This window comes from Acinonyx jubatus, chromosome B2 (genome assembly GCF_027475565.1).
Source record: "Acinonyx jubatus isolate Ajub_Pintada_27869175 chromosome B2, VMU_Ajub_asm_v1.0, whole genome shotgun sequence".
NCBI classification, from domain to species: domain Eukaryota; kingdom Metazoa; phylum Chordata; class Mammalia; order Carnivora; family Felidae; genus Acinonyx; species Acinonyx jubatus.
This window is the reverse complement of record NC_069385.1, coordinates 21,589,435-21,605,605: the sequence shown is the minus strand read 5'-3', so window position 1 is coordinate 21,605,605 and position 16,171 is coordinate 21,589,435. Positions and strand designations below refer to the sequence as shown.

At 35.5% G+C, this 16,171-nt stretch overlaps 1 protein-coding gene across 11 annotated transcripts in view; it reads left to right on the top strand.

Moving 5' to 3' along the window:
* The window catches only part of UTRN (utrophin), a 511,459-nt gene that overhangs the window by 279,656 nt on the left and 215,632 nt on the right, over positions 1-16,171 (top strand). Inside the window, exon 1 of one of the 11 annotated variants that reach the window (XM_027056706.2) lies at positions 942-4,234. The exons of the other annotated variants lie outside the window; for them this stretch is intronic. Within the exon in view, the coding sequence (XP_026912507.1) occupies positions 4,091-4,234 (144 nt within the window). The 5' untranslated portion in view covers positions 942-4,090. Of the gene's footprint in view, positions 1-941; positions 4,235-16,171 lie in introns of those variants that run through there. 11 annotated transcript variants of the gene reach the window in all.

Below are 16,171 nucleotides of genomic sequence, written 5' to 3'. Positions count from 1 at the left end.
CCTGTTACAGTGTCTTTGTCTAAGGGTAAACACATGTATTTGTTTTTGTTTAGGGTATTTCCCATGATAGTAATTTGCATGATTTTTCACTGCCTTGCTCCTTTTAAAAATGATCTTTGGGGCGCCTGGGTGGCGCAGTCGGTTAAGCGTCCGACTTCAGCCAGGTCACGATCTCGCGGTCCGGGAGTTCGAGCCCCGCGTCAGGCTCTGGGCTGATGGCTCAGAGCCTGGAGCCTGTTTCCGATTCTGTGTCTCCCTCTCTCTCTGCCCCTCCCCCGTTCATGCTCTGTCTCTCTCTGTCCCCAAAAAAATAAATAAAAACGTTGAGAAAAAATTTAAAAAAAAATAAATAAAAATGATCTTCATTTAATTTTATTTATTAAAACTATTGTCTTCTGTGTATTTATTTATTTTTGAGAGAGAGAGCAAGAGCACAAATAGAGGAGGGGCAGAGAGAGAGAGAGAGAGACAGAATCTGAATCAGGCTCCAGTCTCTGAGCTGTCAGCTTAGAGCCTGATGCAGGGCTCGAACTCACAAATCCTGAGATCATGACCTGAGCTGAAGTCAGAGGCTCAACCGACTGAGCTGCCCAGGTGCCCCAAAATGATCTTCATTTTAAAACATCCTCTCTATTTTATTAAAAAAATGCTATGGCTTTATTTTTGGCACCTTATAAGTAGATGCATGTAGAGACTTAGTACCTTTTGCTTAGTATTCCTGAGATGAGAGAACTTAAATTATCCTGTGACTTTTTGTGCTTGTGACTCGTCCTTTTGCGGGAGTGAATAGAGAATGAAAATGCAAACTTTTTTGGGAAGGAAAAGATGTTTGTTGAAGAAAATAAATGTACAAACAAAAGTGTCTGAAATTATAAAATGCATTTTCTGGTGGCATGGTGGTGGTGGGGGTGGGTGGGCGGTTTAGGGGTGTGCTAAAAAAGGTGGAATGAGGGCCTTGGCGTATGTGTGCCCTGTGCACAAGGGGTGTATGTAGAACTGCTTACATGTCACACTCGCTGTTTGTACTTGCTCCGTGTCTCATGACAGCTGGATACAGAGATAGAGGAGTATTTCATGAAGATGAAGAAGCTTATTCTGTATTCATCTTAAGGTAATTTTGGGTGAATTTTGATAAACGATAGTTTAGAAGCACAATGGAAGATGAAGATTCATTTCTGGGAGTATGCTATGATACATGCCATTTCTGTTAAGGATGGATGACCATTTGGTTTTATGTATTTATGTTTCATTGCCTGACTGCAAGGCAGTAAGGCTTTACTCCTCAGCAGAGCTGGCAAGAGAAAACCCAGTCCTTTGGAGAGAGAAGCTCCGAGTTTCTGAGTGGTTCAGGTCACAGAGGGTCTTGTTCGACTTGCTGAGTTTTTTATATCGTAACCCAGTGGCAACAGGGAGAAGTCATTGAAGAGTGTTGTTGAGCAAGAGGATGATGCAAGGGGATTTGTGTTTTATAGGACTCTAGCTGGTGGCATTGCGAGGAATGGGTTTGAACTGGGCAAGATTAATAGCAGTGCATGAGGTCTGGTAAGACAGTCTTGCAGCCATCTGGTGAGAGGTGATTATGAGCAGAAATGAGGCAGTCACAGGGGGAATAGACCTAATGTCTTGATAGTATGGTAGAGAGGGAGAAGATTGCCAGGTGGGATTAGAGCCTGAGATGAGGAATAGAAGGAAAGAGCAAGTCAGGGCAAGGGTGTAAGTTGGTGTGGAGTGTGAAGGAATGCTACGTTTCATTTGGACTATGTTGCAATAAGGTTTGTGAGTAACATCCAGGAGGAGATGCCCCAGTATGCAGCAGTCACTGTGTTTCTATATTTAGGTGAGGGAATTTGGCTAAAGTGCAGAAACTTTTTTTTCCCCCTTTGGAATGAAAGCCTACTATTGGCTTCCCTATCAGTTTATCTGTTCGTTCAAATGCATTTATTCTGAATTTTCCTGTCTACATTCTAGGATATTATTATCATTTTAATTGTATTTCAAAATATAAACTTTACATTTTGGCAGTAACCAATTAATAGAGCTAATCTGATTCTTTCCTGGAGAAAATCCTGCTGCCCTGCTTCCTTTCTGGGTTGTTCTTACAATAAGTAGGTGGCTGTTTTTGCTCTCGCACAAGATGTGTTTTTGGATTATTATATTTTCATCTCCTGTGTTCTCTTTCAGCCTAATTTTCATCCTCTCACTCCATAGGTGCAGACTTTGATGATTTAGATTGTTGCCGATCTGCCAGCTCCATAGCCAGCATTGTGTTTGGGGGGGCGGGGGTGGTATACCTCTGTTGTGCAAACTTTATCTGCTGGTTCAGGGACAGGAATTACAACTTCATATATTTTTTTTGATAGCAGCTTTATGACATAATTCCACGTTTCACACAATCCGTCCATTTAAAGTGTACAGGTCAGTTGTTTTTAAGTGCGAAAGGTATGTAACAATCACTACAATCAAACAGAACATTTTCCTCATCCCAAAAAGAAATCACATGCCACTTAGCTATCAATCCCCCATTACCAACCCTCTAGCCCCCTGCCCCTAAATAATCACAAATCTACTTTCTGGTTCTGTATATTTGCATGATAACTTAATATTTTTAATTACATCATTAATTGACTGCCTCTTCCGATTCTGGCTTTGTAGAGATATTTTGATGTTGTTAGCCTATCCAGAGGGAGGCAGTAGAGGTTCTCAGTATAGACCTGCAGGGAAAAAAAATATACAAGCAGAAGCAGAAAAATACACAAAAACACTGCTTGATAAACACAACAACTCTGTAAGACCCAATATAGGACTTTCAATCATGCTATAACATGAAGGGCTGAGAAAGCAGACAAAGTAAAAGAAGAGAAACAAATACTTTCAACACTGTATTTCTTTCAAAGAACCCTGACAACATTAGAGAAATAGCAGCCTTACCTGGGTTATTAGTTTGAGCAGGACACTGATAATGAGAAACGTCTGTCTTCTATTTCTGGCTGTGCCCCTTGACCCAGTCATTTAATCATTCTGGGTGATTTTCCTCATTTCCTAAGGGTACTTTACCCCAATTGATATTTGTAATAGTATCCAAGCTGCATTGGAAAACACATCTCCCATATACACATACATATAAAACCCCCAAATTCTGTCCTGCGTTTTTATATCGTATAATCATGTTTTATATTTCTTACTCATAAAATTAAAACAGCTTTATGGCAAATAAAATGAGATCACGAAGATGCTGTCTAAGGGGAAACGTGGTAATTTAGAATGTTAGCAGTCAGTTACAGACTTTTTAAAAATTTTATTAACTTTACTGTTTAATTAGAGAAGTCCTAACCTAACATTAGAAATTCAGTTTCTAGTGGCTTTTCTCCTAGGCAAGCATCAGAGAGCCCACGGACGACACTGCTTTTAGAGTGCTGTAGGTAAAGCCACATACCCCCCCTCCCCACAGGCATTTTTTGTTTCGTTTTGTTTTAGATGATCTTGTTCTGAGACCTGTCTGGAGGTGATTTATAGCACTTAATGTATGGGCTGCTATCATTAGAGTCAGGTACGTTTTTGCTCTTCTCAAGATTTATAACAATGTCTATTCAGTCATCCCACAGAGCACGGCCCGAGCTGCATTCAGTCGGGGAGTGAACGCATCTTTCAGAGTGAGTGAATGAATGCCACTCCATCTCTTAATATAAACTAGCTTCAAGGCATGCACCGTGGTGATGTGTTGAATCTCCGTTCCCAGGAGATGTCTGCTATGTATCTGCAGCTTTAATGTTTCACTTAATATCCTTTTTGGCTACACAGCCAGAGCGCACTCCTCTCCAGCAGCAGGCAGCGTTTGGCTCAACAACTTGCTCATTGTCTGGCCATGCCGAGCTGAGCAAGTACCGGCTGTGAGCATCTGCTGGGGGCTTTGTTTGTGGCGTTTGTATGTGTTTTTTAAATTGAGAAGAAGTTGAAGGAATACCAGCCTCCTTTTGCCTAGCATCTAAACCCCTGTATCTTTCAAATGCATTCCTGGAAACGAGCATGCTCAGAGAACTGGCAAATCATTGTCCAGTGACCGGGAGGAAATGATCATTGCTCTTCATTTATAATGCAAATTCTGAGGTGTCTCCAGAAGTGTGGTAAACTTAAAATGATGGCTGTGGTGAGAACATCTCTGCAGAAAGTTGTGGTTTTGTTACATCGTTTACAAAGGATGGCAGTTTCTTCTCCTCGGTATCAGAAGCTCTGTAAGGTAACTGAGTGATTGAAAATGAGGATCTCGGGTGTCTGACAATTCTACTGTTTCTCAGGCTCTAAAAACTAACCTTTCAGCGTTCTTAGCAAGGAAAGATTCCTTTTCTTAGTGACGGATTGTAAGAGCTGTTAAAGTGAGTTGCTTCATTAAATTTTGTTTAGGAATCTAAAACAAGTATTGTTTCAGTGCATATTTTATTTTGCATTTGACGAAAACCTATCTTCTGAGAAGGGCTGATAAACTGTTTGGAGAAAATATGGCAAAACTACATTCATTAAGACCTGTTACCTCCGTGATACTTTGTAGGGTCTTAATATTGCATGCTATATTAATTTTGTGTAAATTTTAGTAAATGTAAAAGAACAGTTTAAAATAATCTTTCAGTAGATTACTTAAAAACTATCTATCCCTTTAGAGCTAATTGTTTTTTTCAATTAAAAAAAATGAAGCACATTTTAGAAACTCCTAGACTGAATCTCATCGTAAAATATCCCCTATACTCTTGAATCTTCATATGCTATAGTTAAACTTGAAGAACTTAATTTTATTTGAACAGGTGGATTAAGTACACTTTCAGGAGGCAACTTGTTTGACAGTTGCAAATTTCAAATACTACGTCATCCTAATCATAAACCATTGAATGAGCTCCTGTATTAAAAAAAAAAGTTAGCTCTTCTATTTTTCATCATCGTTTTGTTTGATTTATACCAGGTTCATAGTGCCTCATTACTTTTGTCAAAAACTGGAGCAGTTTGATCAAAAGGAAGGAATTCTACCAGGAATGTTAAAGCAATTTATTATAGCACCGCAGTATCACATTCTTCCTTCACATCATGCTCTCAGTACCATTCTCAAGAATATCTTGTTGCCCTATTAGCTGCCCAAACTCATTTGGAACTGGAACAACTGTCTCTAGGGCAATATTAATTTTCTGATGTTACAAAATAGGACATGTCCAGGCACCTAAACCGCATATTATGTAGTAGTGCATTGGGGGCGGGAGGAGTAGTATTGTATTAACTTTGTCATATATTTTTACCTTTTGCAGTTTGGTCAATTAAACGTATTTCTTTCCAGAAACTTTTTTTTTTTTTTTAAGTTTTAGGGGACAGATGAGTAGTGTGGCATTCTTTACAGAAATACTTCCAAATGTGTTCATTTGCATGAAGTTAATTAAAATGTAATGTAACTTAATAATTAATTTAGTTACTAAAACCCTTAAATTAATTATTTCAATGTGTTGTGTTTTGGTTGACTTTAGATAATAAGTTTATTCTGGTATAAACACGTTATGTATTTCAGGGACAGGCAGTTTTGATAACAATAAAAACTCATTCACTAATGCATGTTACTTTACCTCTTTAACTACAAGTGTGAATATATAAAGCTTTCTTTTTGTATTAGCTAGGTTATTTTTCTGATCCATTTGTATGCACACTTTCACAAAATCAAATACTTTTCTCAAGTCATGTGATCCAAGTATTTAGTCTGAGGCAGGAAACAGTAGAAGTTCAGATACTAGAGAAAGTTACTTAGTTTCATAATTATACACCACATATGCACAAATTCAACTACTGAAGTCATCGGGTAAGTTATTCCCATGAGAAGCATGCTTTGGATAGATTTCTTGAGACTCATAATTTCCTAAAGGAAACATTAAATTTAAATGTTGAGAATGAATGCTACTTTTGCTTTTAGAAAATTAAAACTTGTGTTATTTGCAGTTGGAATGTTATCTTCCACATTTCTTTCCTCAGATGCAGAATTAACAACTGCCCAGATAATGAAATGAGAAATATGCAATTCCAGTACTCTCCAGCAGGTGTCAATAGAAGGCAGTGATATATGAGATTTTGGCTAAGGAACTGAAGTCCAGAATAGGAAATGGCCAAATTGCTATGCAAAAACCAGATAGTAACAGATATTATTTATTTGCTTGGTTATGTTTTGAAAATTGATCTTAGTTACTGAGCTGTATTAACTTACATGGTATAAATAAAAGTCTTAGTTGCAGAACTAAATATTTAACAGTTGCTATCTCACATATTGACATAGGTAGGTATCTATTTATAGAAAATGAAAACACATAATTGTATTATAATTATCAGTAGTCTGTATTACTTCAGTGTTTAAACAAGTTTGGTATTTATTTGCTTTAAGACACTTTAAATTCTTTCCCCCTTAAATTGTCCATGTTATAATGACTGTCTCTCCCTATACCTCCTACATTGTCTAAATTTAGTTTCTTAGAAAGGAAATGCTGTAAGTTTTCAGTGTTTCTTCATAAAAATATAGAGGTCTCTTGTAAATACATCTACAGACCAAAGTGAATGAGAAAAAAAATGTTGCATAATGTAAAGGAGATGTGACTCTTTTAAATTCATATTGGCAGTTTGAAATCCAGTGTCTGTTAATATTCTTATCCTCTTTTTTAGTCATTTTTAGGATCTCTCTTTTTACATATTATATTATTCTCTGTGATACCATGTCTTTGCTTATTTTCAAACTTCTTCTGAGTGTTAGAAAATAGTTCATGTGTTACACATTTGGAAATTTGTGTTGAATATTCTCATTTTATGTGTTTTCCTGTATGTTTTGAAGGGGGGGAAATCATAGAAGGAGGCACCTGGAATTCATGGCTGTTTGAGTTAAAATGTGCTTTTCCTCCTCTCCACCTATTTACACATTCACTTGTATTTTTGCCTTTGAAAATATTTCTTCCTTATGGTACATCCCATAAAATTTGGTCAGGAAACTGAAACAGAAGTGTTGTTTATTTGGAGATATAATTAGCAGCAATGAAATTGCCCTGATGACCTAAAATCACCTCATGTTGGATGCTAATTCTTCCAGATTTGGTTTTGATTGCTTAGTTCCTTTAAAATATTAATAGAGCACAGCAAAAATAGAACTGAATGCAGGTGATTAAAAAATAAAATCGACTTTAATTTGTTTTCCTTGTTATCTGGTTATTTGAGGAAATTTTATTATTAAATCTTTGTATTAAAGCTGAATTTATGTTGAGTTGGAAAGGAATTTTGTAAGTCCTGTTTTCTTTCTTACTGCCAACTTTCGTAAAATATTTATTAATTGCAGGCATGGTGAAATCAGCTTTTTTTTTTTTTTTGTAAAGCAGATTGAGATATGAACCATTATAGAAAAATGAGGAAAAAAATTAGTGTTATAAACTGAATTCCTCATGACTTAAGCATTAAAAAATTTTTGATTTAAGTATTATAAGTTCTATTTGCCTGCATATGTATGTAAATCAGTTTGGCTTATATGGCTTTAATCATCTGCAAACCTTTTTGATCATGTAGTCCTATCAGTAAAAACATTTTAAACATATATATATATATATATATATATATATATACACACACACACACACACACACACACATACATAAATATATATCCATTTAAAAAGTTATACACATATGCCATGGGAAAATCACATATTAAATATTAGTAGAGCATAATTTTGTTCTTACTTTCCACTGTTCTCTTCTTGCACCCCAGTTGGTTGTCCTTTTCTCTCTCATACACACTCCATTTTGGTGACTGTTGATTTTGTGAAACTGGCTATTCGTAGCCTTGCCTTTTGGGGCACTCAGGCTTTCATGATGGTGCTGATCTTCAAGTCCTCCCTAAGAAACCATGTCTTCTATGGTTTCGATGAGTACTCTGAAAACTAGAGTCCAGAAGATCTTGCCCAGCAAATCTAGATTGACCAGTGAGGTCTACAGAGGTTTGCTCTGTGTATGTGTGTTTGCATGTAGACAACATGGAACTATGTGGAGGATTACACTGTCACCAGGCAAGGATGTATGACCACAAAGGCGCATAGTCTATGAACAGTTTCAGATTCACTGACAAAGTACATCTACATACCATTTTCATCTACATATGTGGCTTCCCTTTATTTAGAGATAGTTAAGATTGAGTATGTGTTTTTAAGAAGATGTGGAATGGAATGGTGTCTTTTCAAATCATTTGCACCCCACATAGTTAAATTTTATGTTTTTTATTCCCAAACATTTCCCCACCTTTATTATTCTTTTTCCAGGTGGGAAACTACTATTCTTGAGTACTCAAATATTCATGTGTTTTAGGGTGATGGTGCTCTTACTCTGTCCTGATCTGAATGTTGAGATGTAGGTATTGTAAGGTCAGCTTTCAGTCTCCATAATCAAATCATACACATGATCATTTGGATCATAGAAGAGGTCACAGTAATGGTTTCTAGCCTGAAGGTAAAACTCTAGTTGATCAGATGAGCATTGGCTCTTCTTGGTTTAATGAGAAATTCTTGGTTTGGTTACTTCAGAAAATTTATGAAGGCTGAAGCTTAGTGGGGGAAAATGCCATACATGGAAGGATTTGCCTACATCTAACCTGTCACTGTTGATGCATTAGGCATGTTGCCTCATAGCTGTATGGACCCTGGGCAGATTACTTCCCTTACTCTCTGTGTATTTATGCACTCTTTCAGGAGGCTGAGATTATAGATGAAAGTGAGGTGGCTCTATGGAGACAATACTTACATCTCTGTGTGTCATCAGATATTTTCCTCTGGCTTCCAAAAGCAGCAGCATGATTTTTGGATGATTCTCTGATGTCTGTGTTGCCATAGCTCCCCAAGTCAAGGTGTATATCAAAATCATTTAAAAATACCATTATCTAACATTTTGTTAATCAGAAACTCATGTATAAATGAGTACTTTTAGGTAGGAATGGTATAATTAGGTATGATGTAATGCTTTGTCAATTAACTAAAGTATAATTAGAACCACTCTATAAAATTATATTTCAAATAGTTCCTTAATAACCAAGGTATCAAGGTTTCATTATTTGTATAAGTCTAGATCTGTGATCTATAAATCAAGGATAAAGTCATTCTGACAGAGTTGGACTAGCATTATGGATATGGATAAACTTCTCCTCTATTTTTAGAGTAGCATTTGATAATTGTGACTAAAATGTTGATGATGTACCTTTACCTAGGGGTAAAGTTTATTAAATTTCAAGGGGAAATTTCTAAGCTGAATGTACTGCTGGATTTTAAAGTTACAGACATTATCTACTCCCTCTTACTAGTGACTCTGATCACTGCCAGCTTCTCTTGGTATATTTGGTAGTTTATTTTTAGCTCTCTAAAATAAGCAATTAGTAGAACTCTTACCATAGAGATAGAAGAATATAGAAAATTTCATGCCATGGTAGCTTTCTCGGTTTCACAAAGTTTATTCATTCCTGGGAAAGGTAAATGAGTCCCAAATAATTGAAATTGGAAAGCATATGAAGTGCATCAGAGGGTTTCTTTTCATTTTTCTTCTTCTAGTTCAGTTCTATGGAATTGTAGAAGATTAATTTATAACAAAGCTCACTTATAAAAGCAGACAGAGCCTTTTAATGCTCAATAAATACTAGGCTGATATGAAAGTATGGCTTGACAAAGCTTAAGCAAGAATTTTGGAAAAGCATCAAATGGAAGAAGGTGTACTGTTTTCACAATAGACTATTGCTTTTGCTTTAAGAAAATTGAAAGGAAAATGGTCAAATACAGCAATAAAATAACTGCAAGCTTTCATGACTGAAAAAAGTCTTGTTACTACTGACCTAATTTCTTTTCATTTTTAAAGTGTTTGAGTTTACAGTGTGTTTTCTCCTATTTCTTCATTAATATGTATGGTATTAATCAATAATTATATTATTATTTATCCTTAAGAGATAGGTAGGAAGGAAATAATCATTTTTTTCACATTTAACTAATGGATTTGTAAATTGTCAGGTCAAGGAATCTGTCAATAATTGCTCAGCTACTGTGTGGCACGACCTGAACTGAACATAGGTTGTTTGAATCTAGTGTCTCTTTACGCTTAATTGCAGATGGTCTTAGGGATTATACTGGGCTAAAATGAGCAATGTGCTATAGAAGGTATAGAAAGAGAAATCACATTAACGAAGTAGTAGATACTGTTTTATTTTACATTATCTTCCTATGCATTTCGTTTTCTAAAGAAATGTAGCTTACAGTATCCTTTAAGATGTGAAGAGATGTTGGAAACTGAGTCAACTATTTCATTCTACAGATGATGAGACAGATCACCTATAATTGGTATCTTATTGCTGCTAGTCTTGCGAGGTGGAGATATACTTGTTTTCTCCTAGAAGTTTAAACCTCATGAAATATGCTCTTTTCAAAACTACTTTGATATTTGAGTTCTGGCTATATAACTCTAAAAGAATAAAGATCTTGTTTTAGTTTAAACTTATACATTGGATAATACTCTTTTAATGGGCTTATTTTACAGTTTTATAAAAAAGATGGATTGGTTTATTTTAATGCAAATTAATAGTTGGTTCTGGTTTTTGATTCATAATTTAGTTTGGTATGAGTCTCAATACACAAGTATTGAATTATGTATTCGCTGAAACTAATTCTCTATACTCAAATGTAGTTTTTATCATTATATTTAAAAACACATAACGACTCCTTAAAAGAATAAATTGAATATAGTCAACTAATTTTCCAGACTGTGTCTTTTCTAATAAGAAATTTATGTTGTGTTTGTTTTTTGTTTTTTTTTTTCAATTCAACTCAAAGATCAGTACTGGATGGCTGCCCTGTGCCAAGGTATATGTTAAGTGGCATAAGCATAAAATGCAATATTACATTTTCCATGTAAAATAAGGAAGTACAAATAACTTGTTTAGAAGAATTTAAATGGTTAATACTATTCATGCCAGTCTAGAGTTAGACTGTGTGTGTTCGAATAATCCTGGCCTTACCACTTACCGGTGATGTGACCTTGGGCAAATCATTTAACATCTCTGTGTCTCAGCTTCCTTTCAGAAAATGGTGTTGGAATTTGTTTCTCTCACACTCAGCCTTTCTCCCCTCTCTGTCAAGGGGTTGTTGTGGGAATTGAAACAGTTAATATTTATAAAATGGTTAAACAGAGCCTGGTACATAATAAATGGCATATATGTTGGTTACTCTTGTTATAGAGTGGGTTATTATCACTGTTATCGTATGTTGTATGTTGATCAAAAGAGATGGCCCATGTGATGTGCCTACCATAGGGCCTTCAACCTAGAGATTCTCTAATGTCTCGTGGGTGTGGGGGTATTGCCATCATTCTTATTATTTTTATCCCTAAAGGAACCCTTAGATTTTAACAGGGGGTTCACATTGCAATGGCTCAGGGAACTTTTCCTAAAGATTCATGCCCCTCTGGGTCTGAGATGCAACTTCCGCCATCCCTGCTTTTAACAATGGAGGAAGAAAAAAAAGTCTTTGAAGTTTTTTAATTTTGCTATGTTCTCTGTTTGAGACTCAGCTTGAAGAAGTGCAAGTAAAAGCTTCCCTTGACCACTGAGCTTATGACAGAAGCTCTTGTAGGATGAGTATTCCTCAGTCTAGGAGGGGAGGGGCTCCTCTAGATTGTTGATTAGGCTCCTGATAGCACTTAAGGATCTAGGTAAGCCACAGCAAAACTGATGTAATCATCATTTATGTGAAACATCACATTTGGAGGAAGTTCTGTTCCATTACCAGAAACTGAACAGAGCAAAGGAGTTATCTTTACTATGACCGACACAGGAGGAAAAACCAACACATTTGCTTAGAAGAGAATGGAAAGAAACGCGGACCCTCTTCAATGTGTTCTCATCACTTTTAAGAATTATGGTTTATGGTGCCATCACATTTGAATCTAAGTTCACCCTGGAAACATTTGAATTACTGTTCTTAGTATAGGCATACTATTATAGCCTTTCATGGAAAGCTCTTAATATTTGGCTCAAAAATGATACAGAATGAGTTGTTTTACTTTTTCTCAGGGCACACTTTGCAAGAGTTTAAAAACATAAATGAAGAGAAAACTTTTTTTTCTCGAAAACATTATCTGACACTATATGTTCTCCAGATTCAGAATTTTGAAAAGACCAAGGTGTGTGTGCACATACCGAGTAAGAGCTCCCACAGGATCGGCATCCCTCAGCCAGGATGGTTGTGATATGGACTTAATGGGAGCGTTGTTTCTGATTAGGGTTGGTTTTTTTAATAACCTTTCTTTTCAGCTTTACGTATGATGAATGTTTTTCCATGTCATTAAACATTTTTTATATTGTGATTTTTTAATACTGTAAATTCTGTTGAATGGCTGCAGGATAATTTATTTAAGTGATCAACAATGATTAGATAAGTAGGTTATTACCAGTGTTCTCGTGATAACTAATTCTGTGATGAACATCCTTACGTACCATTGAGTACATCCTGATTATTTCCAGGATGTACTTTTAGAATAGAATAACTGGACCAAATTAACATTTAATGACATTAGTTTATATTCTGCCAAATGTTTCTCTTTAGAGATATTACCTGTTTTCATGTCCATTAGCAGCTTAACTGCCTAATTTCCTGTACCCTCTCAGGAAACAGGCGATATTGATTAAAAGAAATTGTTGGATGAAAAATGTAGCCATGTTGTATAATATAAACTAAAATCTAGTGAGGTTAACTGATTTACCTAAGTGTGGGACCAACTAGTCTATTCTAGAGGTGTCTGAATTCCAGATTCAGGGCTGTGAACCCAAACACTGTAATGTCTAAAACAGGATGTGACAAATACCATATTAATAAAGCTAACAGTTTTTTGAACACAGAAGGAAAAAAGTGAATTCTGATTTGAAAATGTCAGGGAAGTGTTTACAGAAAAGGTAGTCCTCATAAGGATCTTGAGGAGTAGATGGAATTGAACAGAGTAGAGCATTCTGGGAGTAGACAAGTGGATGAGCAAACACACAGGGCACAAAAGTGTGCTCACTGTAGTCAGAGAACATAGGGTACTTGTTTATCAGAAATGGCTATGAAATTCACCCACTGACATTTTCATCTCCATAAAAAATGATTCTTTTGGTTGCCAGCTACATATGCCAGATTGACTTTTGATTGTTTCCATAACTTAGTCCAGTGTGAAAGGAAAAATATTTGTGAATATCGGAGATATTCAGACACAGAGAGCATTTCCAAAGGGGAATTCTAAAATGAGAAAGTGCATAATATTCATGTCTTTGAAATAATGTAGTTCTTCTGAGTGCCTCCTTTAAATGGAACAAGGCATTTTGATATGAGAGTGACAAAAACAGTTATACCTTTAATTGTAACTTGGTTGATGAGAGAATGACACAATATTTCAAGCAAAAATAAAAAATAATTCACAGTGGAAATCAGTCTACCCACTATTAAATTACAGATTTGTAGAACTTGAGAGTTTATAAAAATTGGAACTATTTGACCAGTTTCCTCATCTTATGTATGAGGAAACAAAGCCTAAACATTTATGTGGTCTTTACTCTTAATATGCTTTGCTATATTACTTTATGCTGCCCAAGATCACACAGCCAAGTGATTCTTGGCTACATATTTAAGTTTCCAGGAGATTACTCTCATGTCCATTACATTTTATGTGTGCTTATTTTAATAGAATGTATATTTAACTTTGCCTAGTATTATAATTTTCTGTTTATTTCTGTTTCTCCTTCTGAATTGTCAGTTTCTTGAATTTGGGACCATATCTTATTTTAGAAGAGGTTTAGGAACACAGCACGTATTTTCAAATGATGAATAAATCACCCAAATTCTAATTTTTTCTTAGATTTACATTGTTGTTGTAATTTACATTGTTGTTCATTGAGATGAGATTCATATACAGTACAATAATTTTAAAGTGTATGCTTCACCATTTTTTACCACATTCACAAAATTGTGCAACCATTACCACAGTTAAATTTTAGAACGCACCCCCACCCCCCCACCAAAGAATCCATGAGCAGTCTCTCCTCATTTTTCTCCATTCTGCTCTCCCAGCCTTAAGCAACCGCTGATCTATTTTGTTTTGTTTTGTTTTCCTTCTTTTTAACATAAGACTGGGAGTAGGTTTGAAACCTTAGGTGTTAGTTAAAAGGGTTGGAAAAATAATCCTAATTTACCATGATACATTTACTACTTTATCTTATAGAGTTTGATAGTTTTTGAGTTTTAATTATTAATAATAGGATAGCTTTCGTTAAATGGTTTGTAAACCTTATAGCACATAAAATATGTTTTTTAGTTTTCATATTAATTATTTAGGGCACTGTAAAAATATATTGATATGGGAAAATGCTGAATTCAGAATCCCAAGACCTAGGTTTGATGACCTTGCTGTTTGATCTTTTGTAACGTTCAAGTGATATATAAATCCTCAGTTTCTTCCTATAGACTGTGGAGATAATATGCATTCTGTTTAATTCAGAAAGATATTATAAGACTGGTAAGTTAATGTTCATGAATTTGCTATAAGGGCTAGAGTATTACTAAAATTAAAATATTAAATTTTCTATGATTTCTTTTTCTACAAACCAGCCAACCAACAAAAACAATGACAGTATTTACCCACATGTACTTTTACCTTGGCTTACTGCTGGAATAATTTTTGAAATTTGTGAAAGAACATACTAACTTAAAGCTTCTATTTATCTCAACTCAGGCGGCAGAATGGTGAATACCAACCACCTCTTTCTGCAGTGCAGGGTCATTTCATTTTTCTTCTTTCCTACGGCACCAAGCCAGCTTCCATATTAAGGTACATTCTCTGCCAGCAAAATCATACTATTTCCAAACAACTTAAATTCACACTGAGGCTACGTGAAAGGGACCATGTCTTCAGAAAAGGACTAATGGCCCCCAAGGCAAGCAGTAGCTCGTCAAAAGAAATATTCTGAAATTTCTAGGCAATCCAAAATTAGGTTAGCCATAATTTTTATAACCTATATATTATTTGTCTCAGATGCTGGTGGGCACGTATAAAACTTGGGAAGGCTTCAGGAAGATCTTTCTTGAATTTCAATGATAATTAAATATTCTACTAATTCTCAGACGATTTTTGCATAATCTTTATTTTGAGAGTGAGGTTTTGATAGGTACTGAGTAACCTGAATTAATGACTGTAATGACTGAGCGCTGTTTTGCATTAATTCTTGAAGCAAATCCTAGGTTGCTTCATTACATAGTCTGTCATTATGGAAGATCCTTACATGGCGTGGTGGTAAAGAAAGGGAAACATTTGCTCTTTTTGAAGTAATTGCATCTAATGGAAGTCTAATGACCTATTATGCTTATTTCTAAAAGCTGAGCAGCAAAGCTTGATAGGAAGCTACTAAAGGGTTTGAGAAATTATAATTATAATGTAAACCAGAATCTCAGGAAGTCGCATGTGGTTGAGGATCACTACTTTATGACAATTAAATAATTTAGTAATTATCTTGTGCCAAATGTCATCCTTACTTTAAAAGCTGTGGTGGTTTCTAGAAATGCATCCATACCACAGAGAGCTGAGGTAGAGGGCTGCCTCTGTCCAGGTGTCTTGCACCTTTTAGGTGTCTTAAGGTTTCTCTGAATTTAATATGCAGATTAAACAAGGCAGTGAGTGTACCTTGTTCTTGTGGGTACTTAAATCCTAGAACTTAATAACCGATGATGACTTTGGATATTTTCAAGTTTAATTTCCTTATTTTCTAAAGATGAGAAGACAGGCTTCCGGGGAGGGGGGTGGTTAATTGATCTGTTTTAGGACATATTAACGGTTAGTGGCAATGATTGAACTGCTTTGACAAGGATATATTCCATTTTTGGATTTTATGGGACAATATGATACAAATGTATTTTACAGGTATCTGAGATGGACTGTTGACACCAAATGAATAAAATAGTTGGTGTAGATGATTTACTTGGAGATGGGTCCTAAAAATAAATGAATAAAACATAGCTGTTTAGATAAAACATGCATGGTAACATCTTACAGTTGCTAAATTTGGTTATCAGTGTAATGCTGATTATTTTACTGTCTTTCAACTAGTCTGTAGCCTTGAATATTTCCATGATAAA